The sequence below is a fragment of the Mercenaria mercenaria genome, chromosome 5 (genome assembly GCF_021730395.1).
Source record: "Mercenaria mercenaria strain notata chromosome 5, MADL_Memer_1, whole genome shotgun sequence".
Taxonomy (NCBI): Eukaryota; Metazoa; Mollusca; class Bivalvia; order Venerida; family Veneridae; genus Mercenaria; species Mercenaria mercenaria.
Window position 1 is genome coordinate 71,746,058 of NC_069365.1, and position 21,760 is coordinate 71,767,817.

At 36.8% G+C, this 21,760-nt stretch overlaps 2 protein-coding genes across 2 annotated transcripts; one reads left to right on the forward strand and one right to left on the reverse strand.

Moving 5' to 3' along the window:
• Nucleotides 1-1,047: 1,047 nt before the first annotated feature.
• On the forward strand, nt 1,048-3,848 carry LOC128557366 (uncharacterized). The gene is made up of 2 exons (XM_053544681.1): nt 1,048-1,300; nt 3,445-3,848. The coding sequence occupies exons 1-2, from the start codon at nt 1,048-1,050 to the stop codon at nt 3,846-3,848; spliced, it is 657 nt and encodes a 218-aa protein (XP_053400656.1).
• A 7,172-nt stretch (nt 3,849-11,020) lies between these two features.
• On the reverse strand, nt 11,021-14,622 carry LOC123557583 (transcription intermediary factor 1-alpha-like). Its single transcript, XM_045349133.2, has 2 exons — nt 14,506-14,622; nt 11,021-13,836 (listed from the first exon to the last, which is right to left on the reverse strand). Exon 2 carries the CDS (start codon nt 13,716-13,718, stop codon nt 12,075-12,077), a length of 1,644 nt encoding a protein of 547 aa, XP_045205068.2. The 5' UTR covers nt 13,719-13,836; nt 14,506-14,622; the 3' UTR covers nt 11,021-12,074.
• Nucleotides 14,623-21,760: the final 7,138 nt, after the last annotated feature.

Here is a 21,760-nt window from a genome sequence, read left to right on the forward strand (position 1 = left end):
ATTACGCGGAAAACGAACAATGGGAAGGGGTAGAATGTGGGGGAATTTAACAGCCGGTATACTAACTGGGAAAAACTGACCGTTACATCCGTATAGGACAGGATAATACATGAGTTGTGTAAAATTGTTCTTATTTATTTCATCTATTTGCAGCCAACTTCTGTGCTATACTGCTGACACGTATATTGACTGTTTTTTTTAGGTCACCACAAGCCTATAACGAAATTATAAGGGTTTCATCTTATTTTAATTGTCGACCTGTCTCTAACAAATCATTCTTAAGCAGTTTTTAACAGATCAACATTGTGTAATTGGCCGCTGTGATTGCTCCTTCTAATAATACAGCTTTGCTCTGTTGGACTGATTGTGATTGCATGTTTTTTACTTACATATTTGTATCTATATTTATAAGCTACTGAGTATGTCTCAAGTCATAACATAGGGATGAACGTTTTATATATTTATATTAATACCAGATAAATATCTATTTACATGTTCTTAGTTTAGCTTCTTATTTTCTTGGATTATTTACCTTTCTTATTCTATTTAACTTTGTAGTTCTAACCGTTTTTCCGTACAGGTGTTTGTTTTAAAATGGTATGACTTGCCTGTAAGTGAAACCAAAAACGCTGATCACTAATGTTATTGTTATATTCAAAACCGTCTTAAAATCAAGTTTTTTTGTATTGTGTACTACATACAAAACATTTACCATTATGCTATCTACTTTCCGACAAACAAATATGCATAACTGAAATGCCTTTCAAGATAAATCTAGAATTTAGCCAGATGGGTCATGAGATACGGACATCAGACATATGTTTATGTCTGAACCATCTCTTCTTTGGTTTAAATGCACAAAATTTCAGGTATTTCTGCTACTTTCACCTGCAAGTTATATCGCACAGCATCGATGAGTGAAATTTTTTTACCTGTTATCATGGAATCGTTACTTTCACATTTTCTTTTGGTTTGTTCATTTGTAACACCAATTGTTTCTGAACCGGTTTGTTCTAAATTTGTTACGAGGAACAGCTCCTGGAGAAAATGGTTAGAGTGGAATTTAATGTTAGACAGATGGAAAAGGAAATAAGGAATACCATCAATCTCGTTCTGGAGTCGTTACAGCAACTGAAGCAAAATTGGGAGAAAGTAGCAGAGGAATCCGAAGCGCTGAAAACGGATGTTAGAAAAGTGTTAAATGATATTGAAGAGAAAGCATGGAAGGAAATCGATGATCTAAGAGCAGAGAAAGCAACCGCGTTGGAGGAGTACAGTGAAAAGATAGTGAAACTTGAAGGTTTGTAAGATTGTTAGTAATCTTTTATTTTAGAAATTCTTAGACTTGTTTGAAAGGCGTAAGAATTTGTTATAACATCAAAAATAAACAGTAATTGCCGCACTCTGCAACATATCTTTAAAAAAGATTTATTGTATATCTAAAAAAATATACTTGGATAATATAAACAGACACAATAGAACCAAATATACTGACCAAATCGTGCTTGTTTTTATATTTACAGTGAATTGCTTTCTTTTACTTTGATGTTCGTCCGAGGCATTCATATGATTTAAAATAATATGTATTTTGGAGCTTTGGGGTTTATGCATTTTGATAAATACAATTCAAATACAGTCGACTCTTGTTGGCTGCAACTCAAAGGGTTCGTGAAAACGAGTTCGAGAGATCCGTAGTTCGAGCCATCAGTATCGCGGCCATTATTGTTTATACACGGAGCTCTAGTAAAGTACGTACATGGCGTGTATGACATAGTTGACCCTTATTTTCGCTGGAAATGTACTATAAATTAACAGATTTTGTTCTAATAACGAGGAAATGAACAACATAATTTAAATATCGGCCTTTTTATCCAGCCCGAGTGAATATGTTTTGGTATGCCGACCATTTTGGCAATCTCTGTTTTTGAGTCGGCTAAACGATGAAATCGTTTTGACGAGTCCTTGCTATCCAGCGATTCTCTAAGTCTAAATGGACCAAATAACACAGTGAAGGGATGTAGTTCCATTAGATTTCTCAAACTTCAAACAGTTCACTGCATGAATGAAGTTAAGTTGTGTGAATTCCCTTTGCTATGACCAATATACGATGTAATCTGTCATATTTATGACTTGTAATTGTGCAATACTCGAATGTAACTCATTAAGCATAAATGTGCATTTTATGAATTGCGCAGGCTTTCAAAGCTTGCGTAACATCCAGCGAAAGACAAAAAATAGTTCCACAGGGCTCCAGATAAGATGCGTATTAGCGTAAATTACGTATAGAAATAATGCAAATACGCATGTCTAATAATTTCTAAGCGTATAAAAACGTATATAAAATTACAGAAATGCACACAATGCTTTTTTAAAAACAAAATCTGAATCGTCTGGATGCGTTAGGTAACATAGCCGATCCCGATCAGCCTTAATTCTCCCACATTGAACGTATACACGCATCGTATGATTTCTATAAACTTTGCGTGGGTTTCTACACACACACATGCATTTTGCAGTCAGAAAACGGATAAATTATCGGAAGAAGAAGCTCTTACTGGTGTGTTTAGTTACTACAGATATTAAAAATGATATTAATTCTTATTTTTCGAGAAATAAACAAATCGGCGAAACATTAAATTGTATTTTCTTGTAGTTTTTGAAATCGAAAGTAGATCGTCTATGTTTGGCGGAAAGAAACAACTTTTTTATGAAATAAGAGGTAATTTAACCGTAAACTTCAATGTCAAATACTGCCAATTGCTGCTAAATGTCTTCGTATCATCACAATTTGTAAAATATATTGTTCAAACTGGAGAAAAGTGTAATCGTATCCGGATATAATATTTTGGGTAAATATCGAGCTGTGTTATGAAATTTTAAGAAAAAAACTAAAAACAAACTGAAACTGGTAGACTATACTGTCAGTACATCAATCATTAGCCGACTCAGGCCATTCAGGCCTTTGATTTGATTTCTGTCATTTTTCACATTCGGTTAAAGCATATTTTGTCTAAAGAGTCTTTGGGTTTAAATTTCTTTTAATTCCTTCTTTTCCAGTTGCCGACATAGCTATAGCTATCCACCGTTGCCGGGTTCTTCACTTAGTTGTTCGACTTGCATATTTCAACAAATTAAGCAGTTGTTCAACAATTAATTAATTAAAAAATCAAATATTCTCTTCATTATATTAATAGAAAAATTTCTTTTATCAATTGTACCATAACTTGGTACGCAGTCATATTCATAACTCCTGTTGTCCAGGAATAGAATATATCTGTCATTTCATAATTTGTCTTAAAGAACAGTTTTAATTCCATATAGACGCTGTCAACAACTGTCTTTGCCATAATGCTTAATGAAATAAAATTCACTTATGCTTTGAAATCAGATTGATCAAAACGATGCAGTCCAGGTCATATCAGTGTGTCTATTTTCTTTTTTTAGCGTTAATCCTGGTACCAAATATCGCATTTAAAGCCAGAAGCCCTGCTTCCATTGACCTAGAAGATAACACAGTGATAGTGTTCACCAAGAACGTTGTAAACATTGGAAACGCTTATAACAACGCTACAGGGATATTTACAGCTCCGATAGATGGAACATACCTTTTCACAAGTCAGCTTTGTCTCAACTCTGGAAAATTTATTACCTTCGGTATATATATTGAAGACGTGTTATATACTGTAGGTAGATTCTACGATAAAGATTTCCCCAGCTGTTTTAATATCGAAACAACATCTGCCATGAAAGCTCACCAGAGGGCGTCAGTAAAGAGCTGGGTACGTCATCAGGAAATATTCTCTTTGAAAAAGAAAACGAGAGACACAGTATGTTTTCAGGGACTTTGATTCATAAGTAAATGTACAACAGTATGTGTTAATCTGAAAACACACAGAAGATAGAAAAGTCAATCGTTATCTTATAAAGAATTGTCTTTGAAGCTTTCTTTAGTTCATTCATATATTTATTTTATTAGAAAAAATGTTTCATAATATATTGTATATGCTATGAAAAACTAAACAGGCGAGCGTATGATTCCACATACAGTCCAGATGATCGCAAAGAAGCAGTGTGTCATTTACTAGTATATTGACATCGGTCTGCGGATTTTATTGTTAACAAGGGAACTTGTATCAAACTAGTTGGATTGTATAGTATAAAATACGGAGCTATATTGTACAGTCACGTGCTGTTAACACTAATCACTGATTGGAAAAGAAATATTGGTATATAGTTCATCCTCATCTTGCAGCATATGAAAGATAATGGGTAAGGGTAGATTTCTCGGAAGCACAGAGCACCACAAAACAACAGAAGCTGAAACGGAAAAATATTATAGACGGGTTGCTTAAAAATCCAACAAGTACATTTTAATGTTTATAGAATATAGAAAAAGTGGGAAGGGGTAGGGGGTAGGTTGAAGGAGAAAGTTGAACAAGGAAGGATATTCAAAAGGGAATGCTAAGTTTATGCTCCATGAGACAAGTGGGTTTACGCATATAGTCAGACAAGAATTTGCTATATTTAAATTCGGAATTATCAATTTGCTGTCTCCAAAGTCAGCAAATATGTCAAAAAGTTGAAGTATGTGGATGTTTCTGTGCATAGAGTACGTGTATATCAAAATATTAATCAAAGAGAAACTTTTCTACACGCATACTATTGTATTTACAGTTTCTACATAATATGAATTGAACTATTTCCACAAAACATTAACAATTATCATGCTGAACACGATTAATTCTGCCTTTGCGACCAGTGCAGATCATGATCAGCTTGCATTTCCATGCAGTCTGATCATGATCTGCACTGTTCGTCATTCAGTCAGTAACTTTTGGATATGCACCACTTTTACCTTTTTAGCAATTAATGGCACTGTCCAAATTGAAAGATGGACAAGTTCATTACAGAAATTAAGTAAGGGTTAAAATGAGATTCAGTCGCTGCACATGCATGCTGAATACATTTTTCTTAACCATTTGTATTATGTTCCGTAAGATATATCTATCTAAATCACGCAATTATTTGTTCTTTTTTGTTTTCAGAGCAGTCAGCTTAAAGATATCTTTTTGTCATGGTCTGGAAATGAAATAAGAAAATTACATGTTGTACATGTTAAAATTGTATATAATAGTTAAATGTGTACAAGAGAGAATGAATTTTAATCATGTGTTAATTGTTAAATATCTGAGACAATTTTATTCCTGAACGTTGATTCTGGTTTGACATGAAATGATTCCCTATTAGAAACGCAATAAATGTAATTTTATTAAAGGGGTATATATGCAACATTTGGCAATATTTCTTGGTAGAAAGAACTAGGTGAAACATTAACACTAACGGAAAATGTATCAAAATTGGACTGAAAAAAAAATAAAGCCGTTTGGATACCATCTATGTACTTAAATGGTAGTCATTTTGGGCACAGTGACATCATCATACTTTCCTTATAAGGGCATTACCATATATTAAAAACTAAGAGTAACAATTCTTGTGGGCCAAAATATAGTTTGAACCTTATTTTGTGTGTAAAAGTGTATAACTCAACCTTAAGCTGCATGTTATTTTTTGTATTTAACATCATTTTGCGAGAAATACAATATTCGGCAATGCCCATATGTGTCACTGTGTCCAAAATGGCTGCCGTATTATGAATTGACAATATTTAAATTGCCATATCTTTTTTTTTTGTTTGTAGTCCGATTTTCATAATTCTTTCTCAAGTTTATAGTATTCATTAAGTTCTTTATAACTATATACATTGTCAAATGCTGAATATTCCCCTTTAATAAATATCTGAAGGACTTGTGAGTCGGCTTCTGACTGATGTAGTAGAAAGAATCACGTAAAGGTGTACGGATTGAAATGATAGCGCAGAATAATATATCTATGTCTCCCACTCACTGGGAGAGACATGTTCGTCCGTCCAACTTCATTTCCGATCAGTTACAGTAGAACCATTTGACCTAGAAACCTCAAACTTCATAGGGTGATAGTGCTTCTGTTTCTGGGGTCATTTCATTTAAGGTCACAGGGTCTTGAACATGGAAAACAGTTTCCGATCAATAACTTGAAAAGTTAAAACCACTTGACCCAGAATGTTGAAACTTCATATGATGATTGGCCTTGCTGAGCGGATAAACCATATTTATTTTGGGGTCACTTTATCAAAGATCAAGGGCACAGGGGTCTGAACATAGAAAACCGTTTCCAATCAATAATTTCAAAATCAGTAGACCAAAAATGCTGACACTTCAAAAGATGATTGGACATGCAGAGTAAATAAATCATATTGATTTTAGGGGTCACTACATCAAAGTTCAAGGTCAAAGGGGACTAAACATGGAAACCCGTTTTCAATAATAACTTGAAAACCACTTGACCCAGAATGTTTAAACTTCATAGGATGACTTAGCCTGGGAATCCAGTCTGACAATTTCTAACTTGTTTTCTACCTGCAAACTGACTGTCTTTGGAAACATGTTTCCGACCGCAGCGCCAGATATATTACAACCGAAATATAAGGATGTGTGATAAATAACGATAATCCATGGCTTAAAACAGAAACGACGATCTCATGGAAATGAGAGACTGGAATCTTATGCTTACGAAGGTTTCTGAACATTGCCTGGCCATTGACAAATACCAGTTGAACTTCAATGGCTCGAACTCGGATCTTTCGAACACCCGGGATCACTCGAACTCTTCCCCCGGTCTCGAATTTATTCCTTCTTTATTCTATGTAGTTCTATCTCGGATCGCTCGAACTTCGAAAATTCGAACTCTCGAACTCATTTGGTGGTCCCCTCGGCTCAATTACAGTGACAATTACACCTATTTAGTCGAACAAACAATTTGTCAGCAGAATGGCTTGTGTTTACAAAGTTTTTCACACCTCTGCCTGACATTCGTCAAGCTTCCCCTTTAAACGGCGCGTGCGTAATTTCACCGGCTTATGCAATTAGCGTCGGTATACGACAAACAAATTAACAAAGGTCTTTCGTTCGTAGCAATGCTTTAATGGGCTTTGATTAAATATTTCTTTCTACATGTCCGTGAATTAATTGTTTGTGTTTTAACGTGTTTATATTTGATAATATTTGTACTGGACTATGGTTAAAAAAGGTTTGCTATTCATTTCTTTCTATTTGATGTTGTCTTCACCGAATTCTTATAATTATATTAGTGTTTTGTCTGTGTTTTTTCGTATCTATTTCGTATCTGTTTGTAAATAAATAATAAAGAATATTTCAGCGTCCGCTTTTTATTTATCATCCTATCATATACACATTTAGGTACAATATGACAATATGTTACAATGTAAGGTTTGTATTACAATATGCCCTAAAATTCTCAAATTTAAAATGGCCGCCATTTGGATGGCTCGAACAACGGAAAACTCGAACTTATTTCCACGGGACCCTCGAGTTCGAGCCATTGGAGTTCGACTGTAATTTATTCGATTTTACTTCTCGTGTGTAAGCCGATATTTTAGAACTAACAAGTGCTCGGAATGACGTCATGATGTTGGGAAACACCAACATGTGATCAAGATTCATCCGCGGAAGGATCTTTCTGAAGAAAATATTTGGTGTTATTTACGTATGGCACAAATATACTTTACCAATTCGACAAAATACATGTATATCGTTTTCTGGTCATATAAAATGAAACTGCCATAAATTTATTTCATTGATTCGGTAACTCTTTGAAGTTTGAGACATTTCAATAGAACTACATCACTGCACTGTATTGTTCGATCCATTTAATAAGAATTCGGGCGAAAGCAAGGAATCGCCTAACGTTGTCAGCGATAGCCGACTCAATTATCATTTATCAAACGCAAAATTCAAGTACTGTGAACTCATTTAAATTCGCTGGCATGAAATTTCGCGCAAACGTGAAAAAGAGTGTTTCGCGCGGACTTTAATTCGCGCATTTCCAATTTTAGAAATGAAAAAATAGAATTAAAAGATAATAATAGCGCGGTCTTAAATTCGCGCATCGGTCCTAGCGCGAAATACGCGAAAATTCGTCGTACGCGAATAAAAATGATTTCACAGTAATTTGGGGATTCTTACGAGCTTAAAAATTTACCGCTTTTTAAAGGTTAGTTATAGATGTTATAGAACCTCTATAGAACCTTTAAGAACAAGCAAGATACAGACATTAGAAATGATACATATAAGAACCATTCTTAACATTATTTAAACAATACGATGATGTTATAAGCTTGCGGAAAATTTCACGAAAATTCTGCTCTTAGACTATATTTTTTCGATTCTAATTTGTCTTCTATATAAACATGCAGATGAAATAGGGAAGCACTATTTCATGGCAAATGTAAGGCGTGAAATATAGTAGGTAGACAGGACGTGAACGCGTAACTCTGTTTTAACATTGTAAAAATATACGTTCCGTGGAATATCTAAGGGGTGCGTACGTCTAATGAATCATTTTCCGCACCTAATAACTACACAGTGTGTTTGAATTAAGTGTAACACCATTTTGCTATATTATTTCAATCCTGACATGTCTTTTATATAAAATAGTACCTCAAATATTGTAGCACCCTTTCAGTATGGCGCTAAACATTACGCCGACGTGACATCAGATTCCATGCTTTGACGGAATTATGCATGTTTTTTTTTCCAGACTTTAATTATCATTATAAAATAAGGTTCCCTCGCTACACAACCCATTGCTTCTCATGATTTTCATAACGTTTTGTGGGAGAAGACAGTAGGTCACTAGGTTGTGGTGGGTCCTTAAAGTTCAACTGGAATACGTGCAATATAACAAAATGCTATAATAGATAACTATCTGTCCTTTTAAGATAGACATTAACGGTAAGTGCAATGACTCGATTTCTTCTCACATGGTTAAATGCATAAACCCGCGGGTATAGCAAACCACTCACCACTTTCAAATATATATCTGATTATGTTTCTTACTTACTTGTGATCTTGCAGCGGAGTATGTAACGTCGCAGAAAGAAAAAAACAGTTGTGCGATGATGGTTTCATTTATAACAAAGATGGATCCAGATATACTAAAACCTATTGGAGATGTATTCTTTTAGATTTTAACTGAAGAGCTATTACTGCCGACGACGACATAAGAATTTATAGGGAACACAACCGTGCACCTAATCAATCAGACGTGAAATTGTCGGTGTTTTTCGATATTTGTCGATATTCTGTCGATGTTTTTTCTATGTTCGGTCGTGTCGCTTAAGTGTCGGGTCGATGTTCCGTCGTGTTGATGAAATGCCGTGCCGATTTTTTGTCTGTCGATGTTTTGTCATAAACCCTAATCCAATACAAATGTTAACACAGTTCAAGTAGTTGTTTTAAAGTAATGGACCCGTAATGACAGTCGATCATTTCCGTACGGCTACACACTGACTCTCGGACATGTAGCTCAATGAGTACACGGTTTTCCGTTAAAACCGTAGAATGCCGAAGTCGTATCAGGAGAAAACGTAATAGAACGGAAATTTCCGATTGTCATTACTGGTCCACTATCTTAAACACGCGATGTACGTGCAATACATAGGATAAACACGATACAATAAGATAACACGGTGTTGTGCCCCCGCCCCGGTCACTGTACTGTACTTGGGTTAGAGAAAAAAAAGTAAAATAAACAGACCAAGGGCAAGGGGACTACAGTCTGGGGACTGAGTCCACCAATTACAATACTACAAGGTTATTCATTTTGGGGATAAGCAATATGTTGACTAAACTAGGGTCTGGTCGCCACCCTATAGGCTGGTAGCGCCTAAGTTAAAAGGCTGGTAGCGCCCGAGTTCAAATTTATTTCAAAGTTTAAAATAAACTACTGACAACGTTCCTTTCGGCTTCAAACAACTTTTTATTTATGTGAAGCCTTAACAATAAAAATTAATCAAAATTGAATAAAATAATCAGTAATGAAATATCTGGCAAAGTCGTGTAGCAGGCGGACTCTAAAAGTACAGTTTTCTATGAGAGCCAAATACCGATAATAAATATAACTGTATGATTTAATGATAATAAGTACCGTGCAGTTTCAAAGTTTGAATAATTCGTATAGGTTTTAGAAGTTTAAATAAAAAAAATGTCTAAGAACAAACTGACAAACAGCCTTACTATACGAGAGACGGAGGCAAAGTGATGATTCTAGCGTTCTAATAATTAACCTTTTCGGTATGCATGGTATGCAAATAAGGATGTAATACCAAATCTAAATAAGGCCAAAATCGGAAATACCCGGACAGATCCGTAACCGAATTGAGGCTACGAACTTACTTCGGCCGACCATGACGTCATTCGGGATACGAACATTTCCTTTATGCAAATAAGGCGGAGCTTAGCCTCTAAACAAGTGTAAACAACCAAGATCGGACAAAAATAAATAATAAAACAATATAGAACGCTTCAAATTAACACTACATGCCAAGTATTAAATATCAAATACTTGACAATAAAAAGTTAACTATTTCTGCAGAGAATGAAGCGATTTCGGTCCGCTTGTACGAGATTAAGCCACCCGGTGCATACGTACAAAAATCCAATATAGTTGACAACTGTCAAAATTTCAACTGACATAAACTTTTATCAAGTTTTACAAAGTCAACAATGGACATTACATGAAAACATCGATTTAATTTAATACAGCAGGTAATTGTTGATAGAACCGTTGAATAACTCAGGCTGACATTGTGTACTTTTATAGAGAATCCTTGTGAAAGCTAGAATTACAGTTTCACTAACTGACACAACCCCTTGACATAAGTATAGTCTAAGTAGAGTTCTAACATTTTGAAATGTAATTTAGTAAACAACAATTTAACAATGCGACTAGTTATCTGTCAATACCAAGAAATGTTACTGAACAACGAACTGTGATTAAAAAGTAGCTGACAGATAGCCTGACAACTTTAACATCAAAAATAAAAAACTACCGATATGCCGTAAAAACAATGCAAAACAATTGCATCAAAACAAGGTCGTGAGGCATCATGCCTCACAACGGGTTCTCATAACCCATTTATTTGTGGGGTGAAGTCACTTCTAGTGACATCACAAAAAGTAGCTTTATGTTGATATTATTGCTCAACGTTTCGCTTAGCATTTAATATAGTTATGACGCGAATTTTAAAAAAGAAATACATTTAGACACCGACAGAGGGACTTTGTTTAAGAGAAGGTGTTCTTTATTATCATGAACATCATATATGATAAGGTCCTGATCTTTTATGATGTATTTCCGCTTTCGAATTACAATTTCAGGTAAAATTCCCAATAATATTGATAAATAATAAATGTATTTGCTTCAGATTGTAACAAGATCTATATATTGTCCTAGCATAAATCTTTCAGGATAATTTCCAATTTTCTTTAGGCATTTTTTCTCAGATCCGTACCCATTTCTCTAAGCTTACTTTCCCAATATAGATCTTGATTATTTATATCACTTCAAAATTAGTACATATATTAACCATAAGAAGGTTAAATGCAAAATGTACATTCCTTTCTTGTTAATCTAGAAATCTAGAAATGATTTACTTTCAATGTTTTGTTTAAGACAGCAGATAAGAACATAAACAAAATGCAGTCACTCTGTCAAACAATGTCCGTAAGGAAATAATATTATATTTACGCTGGAAAATGTATAATAATAATAAAAGCAGGAATTTAGAAAACACACGATGTATTGATACAATACAATGACTATACAGTGTAGTATAAATTGAAGCAAAACTTCAAATTCGGCCCAATATACACAGAATATAATAAAAATAAAAATACTGGCAAAATAGTCAGTGAAATTACCATTTAAACAGTCCAAACTGCCTATAAAGACCACTGTTGGGGGAGCAAAACTCTTATTTGTTTTTTTTTCTTTGGAGATAATTTTTATTTACAAATTAAAATATATTACAAGAAATGAAATATATTGTCTTTAGAGACAGATAGTCTCAGTTCAAACGTGAGTTTAGCACAGATTTGACTTGTTATCTTAATTGCGGAATACAGCAGGGAGGTTGTCATCACATATAATGAGGACCCTTTTTATCAGTTGCACATTCACATCATCTGAAAAATTTTCAAAGCATTTTTCAGTTCCGGGGCAATGCTACCTTTAGAGTTACTCAGAAATAGTCTGTTTGTTTGACAGCAGAATGAAACAGAATATGGGCTTTGAACATGTTCATTCTGCTGTAGAATTTCCTTGATTTTCTTGCATGCTGGTGAAATCATGTGAATGCTACCATTTCTAGTCCAGTTACATACAAGCACTGTACCATCTGGTGTCACTGTGAGTCCTCCAACCTTTACCGGTGTCTTATCATTGTATGTTGCTAGTATGTTGCCATCAAAGTCAAATTTATAAACTGAAGATTTTTTTATGGAACCGTCAGAGACAAATAATGCCAATGAATCATGAGAAAATGCTATACCCGCTATCCATGATAAACATGGTGAAGATATTGTTTTCACAACATGACCCTTCATATTCAGAATTTCAATTTTGTCAGTATACCCAATGATTAGTTTATCATTTTGACAAGCAATTTTTCGAACTGTGCCATTCACATTTATGTCATGACTTTCAGTGAGTGTGTTTTTCTGTGTGATAGACAGAAACTGTATTTTCTGTTCATGTGGAAGCGTAACTGCTATAAGGTTCCTGGATACAACTGCCACATCAACTGGTTCAGTAAACAGTTCATGTCTTGTGGATAGTTTCCTCTGTTCGATATCAACCATTTTCAAACATTTGTTGTTATAGTCTGCAAGTACAATTTGACTTGGTGAAATAAGAGCAGATGCTATCATGGAACAGTCTGATTTATCTTCCGGTGTCTTGATATTGATTTCTCCATCAAACTGCGGCTCCATATCATCTAACGTATGTTTATTTTGCGTGTTTCTCTTTATGATTTCTTCTGCCAGCTTCCCAAGCGGAAGCTTAGAAGAAATAATTTGTTTTATTTCAGAAGACGGTTCAAACATAAATGATTGTGTCTGGCCTTTTTGGAACATTTGCTTAATGCTGGTATCAATTGTGATCATCCTCTCTTTCATTTGTTTAGCTGCCATAAAAAGTTCGTTTGCCTTTTTGGATTGGAGCTTTAGTTTTTCTTCTAATTCTTTGATTTCATTTTGTATTGATATTTTATCATTGTTCAGCTCTGAAAATGTCTTTCCATTTTTCTTTTTCCAGTTGTTCACTTCAGCCATAATCTCGGCTTCAGCTTCATCTAGATAAATATTAACTTCTTTCCTAAATGTATTTATGTCAGTCATAGCCTTGGAATATGATGCGTTCATATCTTCTTCCGCCAATTGTATGCAAGCCCCTAAATCTTCCAGATTTTGAAGAAATTGTCCAACTGTTTCAACCAGCTTTTTGTGTTGCGGGCCGTTAAAGTAGCTACATGAGATGTCTTGGGTTCGTTCTACTTTACAAGCTTTATGTTTTAAGACCATACAATCACCGCATCCTATTTTATCGTGAGAGGAGCAGTAGAATTTAACTATTTCGTTGGTATGCATTGAACATAACTCGGAGCATGGTTCTACGTCTACTCCTGGTACCAGAAAGTTGGGCATACTTTTGCCTTCTAAGACAACATGATTTCGGCTCATGGATTGTTTTCGATGAAATTTTAGGCATGCAGAACAGAAGTATTCATTACAGTTCTGGCAGTATCCCATGGCAACCATCCAATCACCGTCACTGCTACACGGCTGACAAAATAGTTCCCCATCTTTGGTAGATGGCTGCCGTCCTCACGCATGTGTCCTACGACCAGATACTTCCATGTTTGTACCGCAGCTTGAACTGAAAACAAAATGATAATGTGATAAACGTTAACTTGACATGGTTAAAAAAATTAAAACAGCTTTTAAGATTCTTCACTAAAATAAATAAAAATAATGTATACTAGAGAAAAAATACAGCCTTATCTGGGCTTGAACTCGCGCCTCACGGTTTGTAATCATTACGCTCTACCAACTGCGCCAAAGTAAACAAAACATACATATCAGCTTACTCTATAGAGATTTTTCAGCTAGGTATGGACCGAATATCGATATAACCTAATTGGAATAAAATGTTTAATTCCGTCATGGCTCAAAACACGTGGTAGAACTATACCTGGTTAAAGATTGAGTATCAGATAACAACTTATTTATAGCAGTGTATCATATGACAAAATTTAATCAAGTTGTAACAGGTCTTTAAATATTTCTGATAGTGCGATTCATATTTTTATCTACCTTAAATCAACAACGTGACTTGAATCATACATACAAAACAAATACCTAACATTTATTTTTAAAGTCAACAAATACAGCCTCAACGTGGTGTTAATGAACTTTTATTTTTTGATATCACATAACAAAAGTTTATAGGTCTTTCATTGTTCAGGTAATACTTTGTATGCTCTCACTGCTAAATAAAAATAATCTTGGAAAATATATGTTATTAAACTCAATAACAGCAACTTACTGTTATGGATCAGGTCATCTTAACTTTCTATCAATTTCATTATCCGTACATATTATCAGTGTGTGTATTCACACACAAAAAATGTTCTTATAAATTACACTTCCTTGTCTATCTCTGGGCTCTGTAAAAATAATTTACACGGAATAAGATATCGTAGTCATCATAAAATATCGTTGTCATCATAAATCTCCATATATTGTATCTCCGCTTACAGGTAATAGGTTTAGATACTGTGTCGTACTAGAGGGTAGAGGGGCGGGGTCTGAAGTTGAGAATATTTGATAACTTAAATATTTCGTTCTTAGGTTGATCACACTCAGACTTTCTGGCTACGTCGGGCATTGTTCTAGTCTTTTGGTGACGAGAAACCTGTGGTCCCTAACGGTAGAAAGCGACCTACTGTTACATATTCAGCGAGTAAGAAAGTGATTCAGCCTTAAAGTTTAAACAAGTTTTATTAAGAAAACACCATGCATTTATATAAATAGATAGGTGTCACGGATACTACTGTTACATATTAACCTACTGTTACATATTCAGCGAGTAAGAAAGTGATTCAGCCTTAAAGTTTAAACAAGTTTTATTTAGAAAACACCATGAATTTATATGAATAGATAGGTGTCACGGATACTCGTGAGTTCTGAATTAGGGAGAGGGAGAATAAGGTCTGGAGCCTTTAAATATATCCAGGCACTAATAAATTGTCAGAGAGATGACAAAAACACGGCTCTCGCTATAACTTCTGTAATATCAGTGCTATCGAAATAATACATAGACAATCCACACGAAAATATACACATACAAATGTAATGATTAATTGAATTCTTTACAACAATATTTACCTGTAAATATACCCAGACACTAATAAATTGTCAGAGAGATGACAAAAACACGGCTCTCGCCAGAACTTCTATAATATCAGTGCGCAGGCGCATAGAAAAGTGTGAATATCTTGCCAAATGGTAATCAATAAAGTATTTATTTACTTATTTATTTGGCTTTTACGGCGCACCAACACAGTATAGATTATATAGCGCCAAACAGGACTACAAATTTTGGTTCCACATCTCATTTACATCGAAAACATGAGGTATGGAATCAAGATTTGCATACCTGCTGGAATCACAGAGTTACTGCAAATCCAAGTGTTAAGACCGTATTAGTCGCCTCTTACGATCATGCAAGTGTAAGGCAGTGGTTCCAATTCTTTTCATACATAGATCGTCCCAGAACCACATGTGGCAATCAATAAAGTACGAATAAGGCCCGTCACCTTAGATAGGAGATGGTGAAATGAAATGAAAAGTGAATAGATGAAAAATTAGACGAAATGGACTGATGGAAGGAAATACACTTACACATGACATACAGATATATGATACACAATAACATAGACTCTGACACAGGCATATTGTCCCTGTGACATATGTAAAGGAGAAAGAGTAAAACTGACCGACCTCAGTCTTAGAAAAGTATTTATCTACTTTTGACAACTATAAAATGATATTCAAAGCTCCTTGAATTTGTGACAGAAATTACTGATATCTGTACCTGAATCTATAGAAATCTATCAAGAGCGGTTTCAGCAAGAGGCTGTTCTCTAGTGAAACAGGAATACAAATGAACTGAAGCGCATTCAACTCAGAATGAGCCACTGACAAATTTTAAACAGGGCTTGCGAGACGACAACGTTACAGTCCGCGAGTCGTTGTTTCGAAAGCGACTCGAAAATGATAAACAATGTTTGACAGTTCACGTAGCCCAAAAGTGACGAAAAATAAACATTCATTTACGATGAAAGCTATTGCAAACAATGAAGCATGACGGGAAAGGATGAAATCTACTTGTATAAACAAGTGCGAGGTCTGACGCATGACTGCATAAAAAGCCATGAAAAGGTCACTTGCATATGAACAAAATAACAAACAAGAATTTATCAGAAATGCAACAACTAATGCTTGGAATGATTTTCATAAATACTTGAAGAGTTATCATCCTATATCATTGTAAAACTCTTTGTCACAAAGAATGACCAGTCAAATTCAAATTATAAGAACAATATTGCCAACATGTAAGTGCCATGAGAAACGATTAAATTGTAATAATCAACATTTACGAGGGTTGTCCCAGAAAATCGCAAACATGTTTCATTATTTCAAAAATAAGCGACGCATCAATAAATTGTTTTAACTTATGGTATTTCAATGTATACTCGACAGTACTATAGAGTTTAAAATTAAATACCTTTCATGTTATCTGAGTATTTTTTTAATATCAGATGGCATTCAGTGCTAGTCGACGCACGCTCAGTTTCCCTCCTACAATAATTAGCGGCTTCATTTAAACTCCTGTAACTTACCCGATATACAATGTACATGTACATCTCATAGGATTAAAATCTCATGAATCTATATCGTCGTTATTGCAACGTATGGCACATAATTATGTTGCGTTTCAAGTCTTTGACATCACTTGTTTTAAAATGGTGATGTAATTTTGAAAGTAACGGTCGCAAGCACTTTCAGAAATTGCGACGTCAGAAAAGTTCGCGGAGCAGGAAGTATCAATAAAATATTGTATAGGTTGCGGTATGACTCCTTCACAAACAAAACGGGGAGTGGAAAATTCTGGAAGTCAGGCAATTGTTAGGACACTTGTCTCTACGTGGCACAAAAATTTTAAGGAAGGTTGGGCGAGATATTCAAAGAGAGGGCGACAAAATACTTTTAATACTTTCTGCGCCGCAAACTTATCTGATGTCGTCATTTCTGAAAGTGCGTGTGACCGTTACTTTCAAAATTACATTACTATTTTAACCTAAGTGACGTCAAAGACTTGAAACCAAAATAATTACTCGCCACACATTGCCATTAAATTTTTATCGTGTGAGATGATTAGCGGGAAAGTTACGTGAATTTAAAAGGAAGGGTTTTTCAGTAAGGTATCGTAGATCTATGCATCCGTTGCCTGCAGCCTGTCATCGTAGGCTATTACAACTAAGTCTGCTATCGATGACTTTTGCATCCGTTGCCCGCAGCATGTCACCGTAGGCTTTTTAAAGTCTGCCATAGTCTGGCACCGTGGACTGTGGACTTCAACATCATTTGCCCGCAACCTGCCATGCTATAACAACCAAGTCTGCCATTGTAGACTTTTGCATCCGTTGCCCGCAGCCTGCCATCAAAGGCTATTACTACCATTCTGCTTTCAGAGACTTTTGCATCCGTTGTCCGCAGTCTGCCATAGTCTGCCCCCGTGGTCTGTAGACTTCAACATCATTTACCCGAAGCCTGCTATCGTATGCTTGTTCGATAAGGTCTGCCATTGTAGATCTCTGCATCCGTTGCCCGCAGCCTGCCATTCTAGGCAATAACAACCAAGTCTGCCATCGTAGACTTTTGCGTCCGTTGCCCGCAGCCTGCCATCGAAGGCTATTACTACAAAATCTGCCACCAGGGACTTTTGCATCCGTTGCCTGCAGCCTACCGCCGTAGGCGTTTTGAAGTCTGCCATAGTCTGCCTTCGTAGACTTCTACATCATTTGCCCGCAGCTTTCAATCGTGGGCTTTTTCAGTAAGGTTTGCTATCGTAGACCTATGCATCCGTTGCCCGCTGCCTGTCATCGTAGGTTACATGTATTACAACTAAGTCTGCTATCGTAGACTTTTGCATCCATTGCCCGCAGCCTGTCATCGTAGGCCTTTTGAAGTCTGCCATAGTCTGCCACCGTGGACCGTGGACTATAGACTTCAACATCATTTGCCCGAAGCCTCCAATCGTAGACTATAACAACCAAGTCTACCATCGTAGACTTTTGCATCCGTTGCTCGCAGCCTGCCATCGAATGCTATTACTACAAAGTCTGCCACCAGGGACTTTTGTATCCGTTGCCCGCAGCCTGCCGCCGTAGGCTTTTTGAAGTCTGCCATAGTCTGCCATCGTAGACTTCTACATCATTTGCCCGCAGCTTTCAATCGTGGGCTTTTTCAGTAAGGTTTGCTATCGTAGACCTATGCATCCGTTGCCCGCGGCCTGTCATCGTAGGCCTTTTGAAGTCTGCCATAGTGTGCCACCGTGGACCGTGGACTGTAGACTTCAATATCATTTGCCCGAAGCCTCCCATCGTAGGCTGGTTCGATAAGGTCTGCCATCTTAGACCTCTGCATCCGTTGCCCGTAGCCTGCCATTCAGGGCTATAACAGCCAAGTCTGCCATCGTAGACTTTTGCACCGTTGCCCGCTGCCTGCCATCGTAGGCTATTACTACCAAGTCTGACATCGTAGACTTTTGCATCCGTTGCCCCCAGCCTGCCACCATAGGCTTTTTGAAGTTTGCCATTTTCTGCCATCTTAGACTGTAGACTTCAAAATAATTTGCCCGCAGACTGCCATCGTAGGCTTTTTCAGTAAGGTCTGCCATCGTAGACCTATGCATCCGGTGCCCGCAGCTTGCCATCGTAAGCTATTACAACTTAGTCTGCCGTCGTAGACATTTGCATCCGTTACCCGCAGCCTGTCACCGTAGGCTGTTTAAGCCTGCCATTGTCTGCCACCGTAGACTATTGATTCAACATCATTTGCCCGCAGCCTGTCATCGTAGGCTTATTCGATAAGCTCTGCCATCGTAGACCTCTGCATCCGTTGCCCGCAGCCTGCCATCGTAGTCTATAACAACCAAGTCTGACATCGTAGACTTTTGCATCCGTTGCCCGCAGCCTGCCACCGTAGGTTTTTTGAAGTCAGCCATAGTCTGCCATCGTAGACTGTAGACTTCAACATCATTTGTCTGCAGTCTGCCATCGTAGGCTTTTTCAGTAAGCTCTGCCATCGTAGACCTCTGCATCCGTTGCCCGCAGCCTGCCATCGTAGGCTATAACAACCAAGTCTGCCATCGTACACTTTTGCATCCGTTGCCCGCAGCCTGCCACCGTAGGCTATAACAACCAAGTCTGCCATCGTAGACTTCTGCATCCGTTGTCCGCAGCCTGCAATCGTAGGCTATAACAACTAAGTCTGTCAACGTAGACTTTTGCATCTGTTGCCCGTAGCCTGCCACCGTAGGTTATAACAACCAAGTCTGCCATCGTAGACTTTTGCATCCGTGGCCCGATGCCTGCCACCGTAGGCTTTTTGATGTCTGCCATAGGCTTTTTCAGTAAGGTCTGCCATCGTAGACCTATGTATCCGTTGCCCGCAGCCTGCCATCGTACGCTATAACAACCAAGTCTGCCATCGTATAATTTTGCATCCGTTGCCCGCAGCCTGCCACCGTAGGCTTTTTGATGTCTGCCATAGTCTGCCATCGTAGACTGTAATCTTCAACATCATTTGCCCGCAGCCTGCCATCGTAGGCTTTTTCAGTAAGGTCTGCCATCATAGACCTATGCATCCGTTGCCCGCAGCCTGCCATCGTAGGCTATAACAACCAAGTCTGCCATCGTAGACTTTTGCATCCGTTGCTCGCAGCCTGCCACCGTAGGCTTTTTGATGTCTGCCATAGTCTGCAATCGTAGACTGTAGACTTCAACATCATTTGCTCGCACAAAGTCTGGCTTATCAATGTAGACTTTTTGCATTATTAGCACTATTTATATTGTCTGCTTTGTTATGTTATTCTTCTTTTGTATTGCTCAATGGGGACTTAGCAACCTTTCTTGGGGCTGAACCTCCTGCCGCTTCCAACTGCAGTTGGATGCGGCCACGGAGGTTCTTTTTGGGCATTCGGCTGTTCATTAATAGCCTCGTCCCCAAGAAAGATTGCAGCAGATTGGCTCGATTACACCAGACTTATACTTTCAATTACTTCAATTTTTGTTACCTGCAAAGAAATTTAGTATATTGTTTTAGTCATGGTGTATCAAGCCAGTTTTGCCAAATAAATTACTAGTTCGAATTACTCGTGTTTTGGTTATTCCTTGCCTGCTTATGTAGTTTGAGTTTAAACGTTTATTTACATGATAATTTACAGATGTTGTTGTAACTATAACAAGCGAGTGATTGTTAATATAGTTGTAGTTCTATTTTCTTTTATTATAGTAATAACTTAAAATTCATTCTTTTATTTTGCTGTTGGTGACTTTCCGGCTATATTCTGTTCAAAACACTTAATTAGACATAGAGCTAGATTGTATACGTAAGCATCCATTGTTGATATATGAACCAAGGTATTGCTTTATTTGTAGCCATCATTTATTTTGTGACTTTTCTGTTTGGTTCCCGATTGTATCGTAAGCAGTCACAGTGGGTATGACACAAGGTGGCTATCATTCATCATCTTACTTTTATGGATGGTTCCCTGTTTTATTATGAGCATCCAAAGCGGATATGAAATAACATATGACTTTAATTGCAGCCATCATTTATCATGTGAGTTTCTGTCTGGTTCACGAGTCATAGTATGTATCTACCAAAATATGTCCTTGATTGTAGCAATAATTCTTGATGAACCAATATATGACTTTCATTGTAGCCGATATTCATCGGTATTTCAGTTATATAACGGCGAGCAGTAAACCTAACCAGTGTTTCTGGATTCTGCACAAGTACAAACCTGTTCTCCACAAGAAATTGCCAACTTCCCATATGAATCAGAGGTGGAGGACGATGATATCAGACACAATCGTCACGGAGAACGTATGGCTTGCCCGGGGATCAAACTCATGAGTCATGACCCCGCGATCCGTAGATCTGCACTCTCCCTATTGAGCTAAGTGGGCGGGTCGAACCCAGATATGAATGTATTTACCATGTTACTTTTCCATCTTTTGTCCGGTTTTATTATCAGTTCAGGTAGTGAATAAAGACAGTCTATTACCTGGATTCTTTTGTGAGCAGTTATAATTAGTTTTAACCAAAATATGTTAGTAGGCATGAGCCAAGATATGATTTTCATTCAGTTGTAATCAGCATTCAGCATGCGACTTCTCTGTCTGGCTCCCGGTTCTATTGTGAGCAGAAATAATGGGCGGAACCAAGATATTACTTTAATAAAACTGCTGCTATCATGTGACTTTTCTGTTTGGTTTCAAGTTCTATTGTGAACAGTCATAGCGGGAATGAATTAAAGTATAATTTTAATTTCAACCAGTATTTATCATACAACCTTTCTGTCCGGTTCCCGGTTCTTGCGAGCGAAACAATTTTATTTTATTCAAATTTATCATGTGACTTTTATGTTTGGTTTCAAGATCTAAATGTAACAGTAATAGCGGATATGAACAAAGAAATGATAAAATTCATTTGTTACCGACAATTAA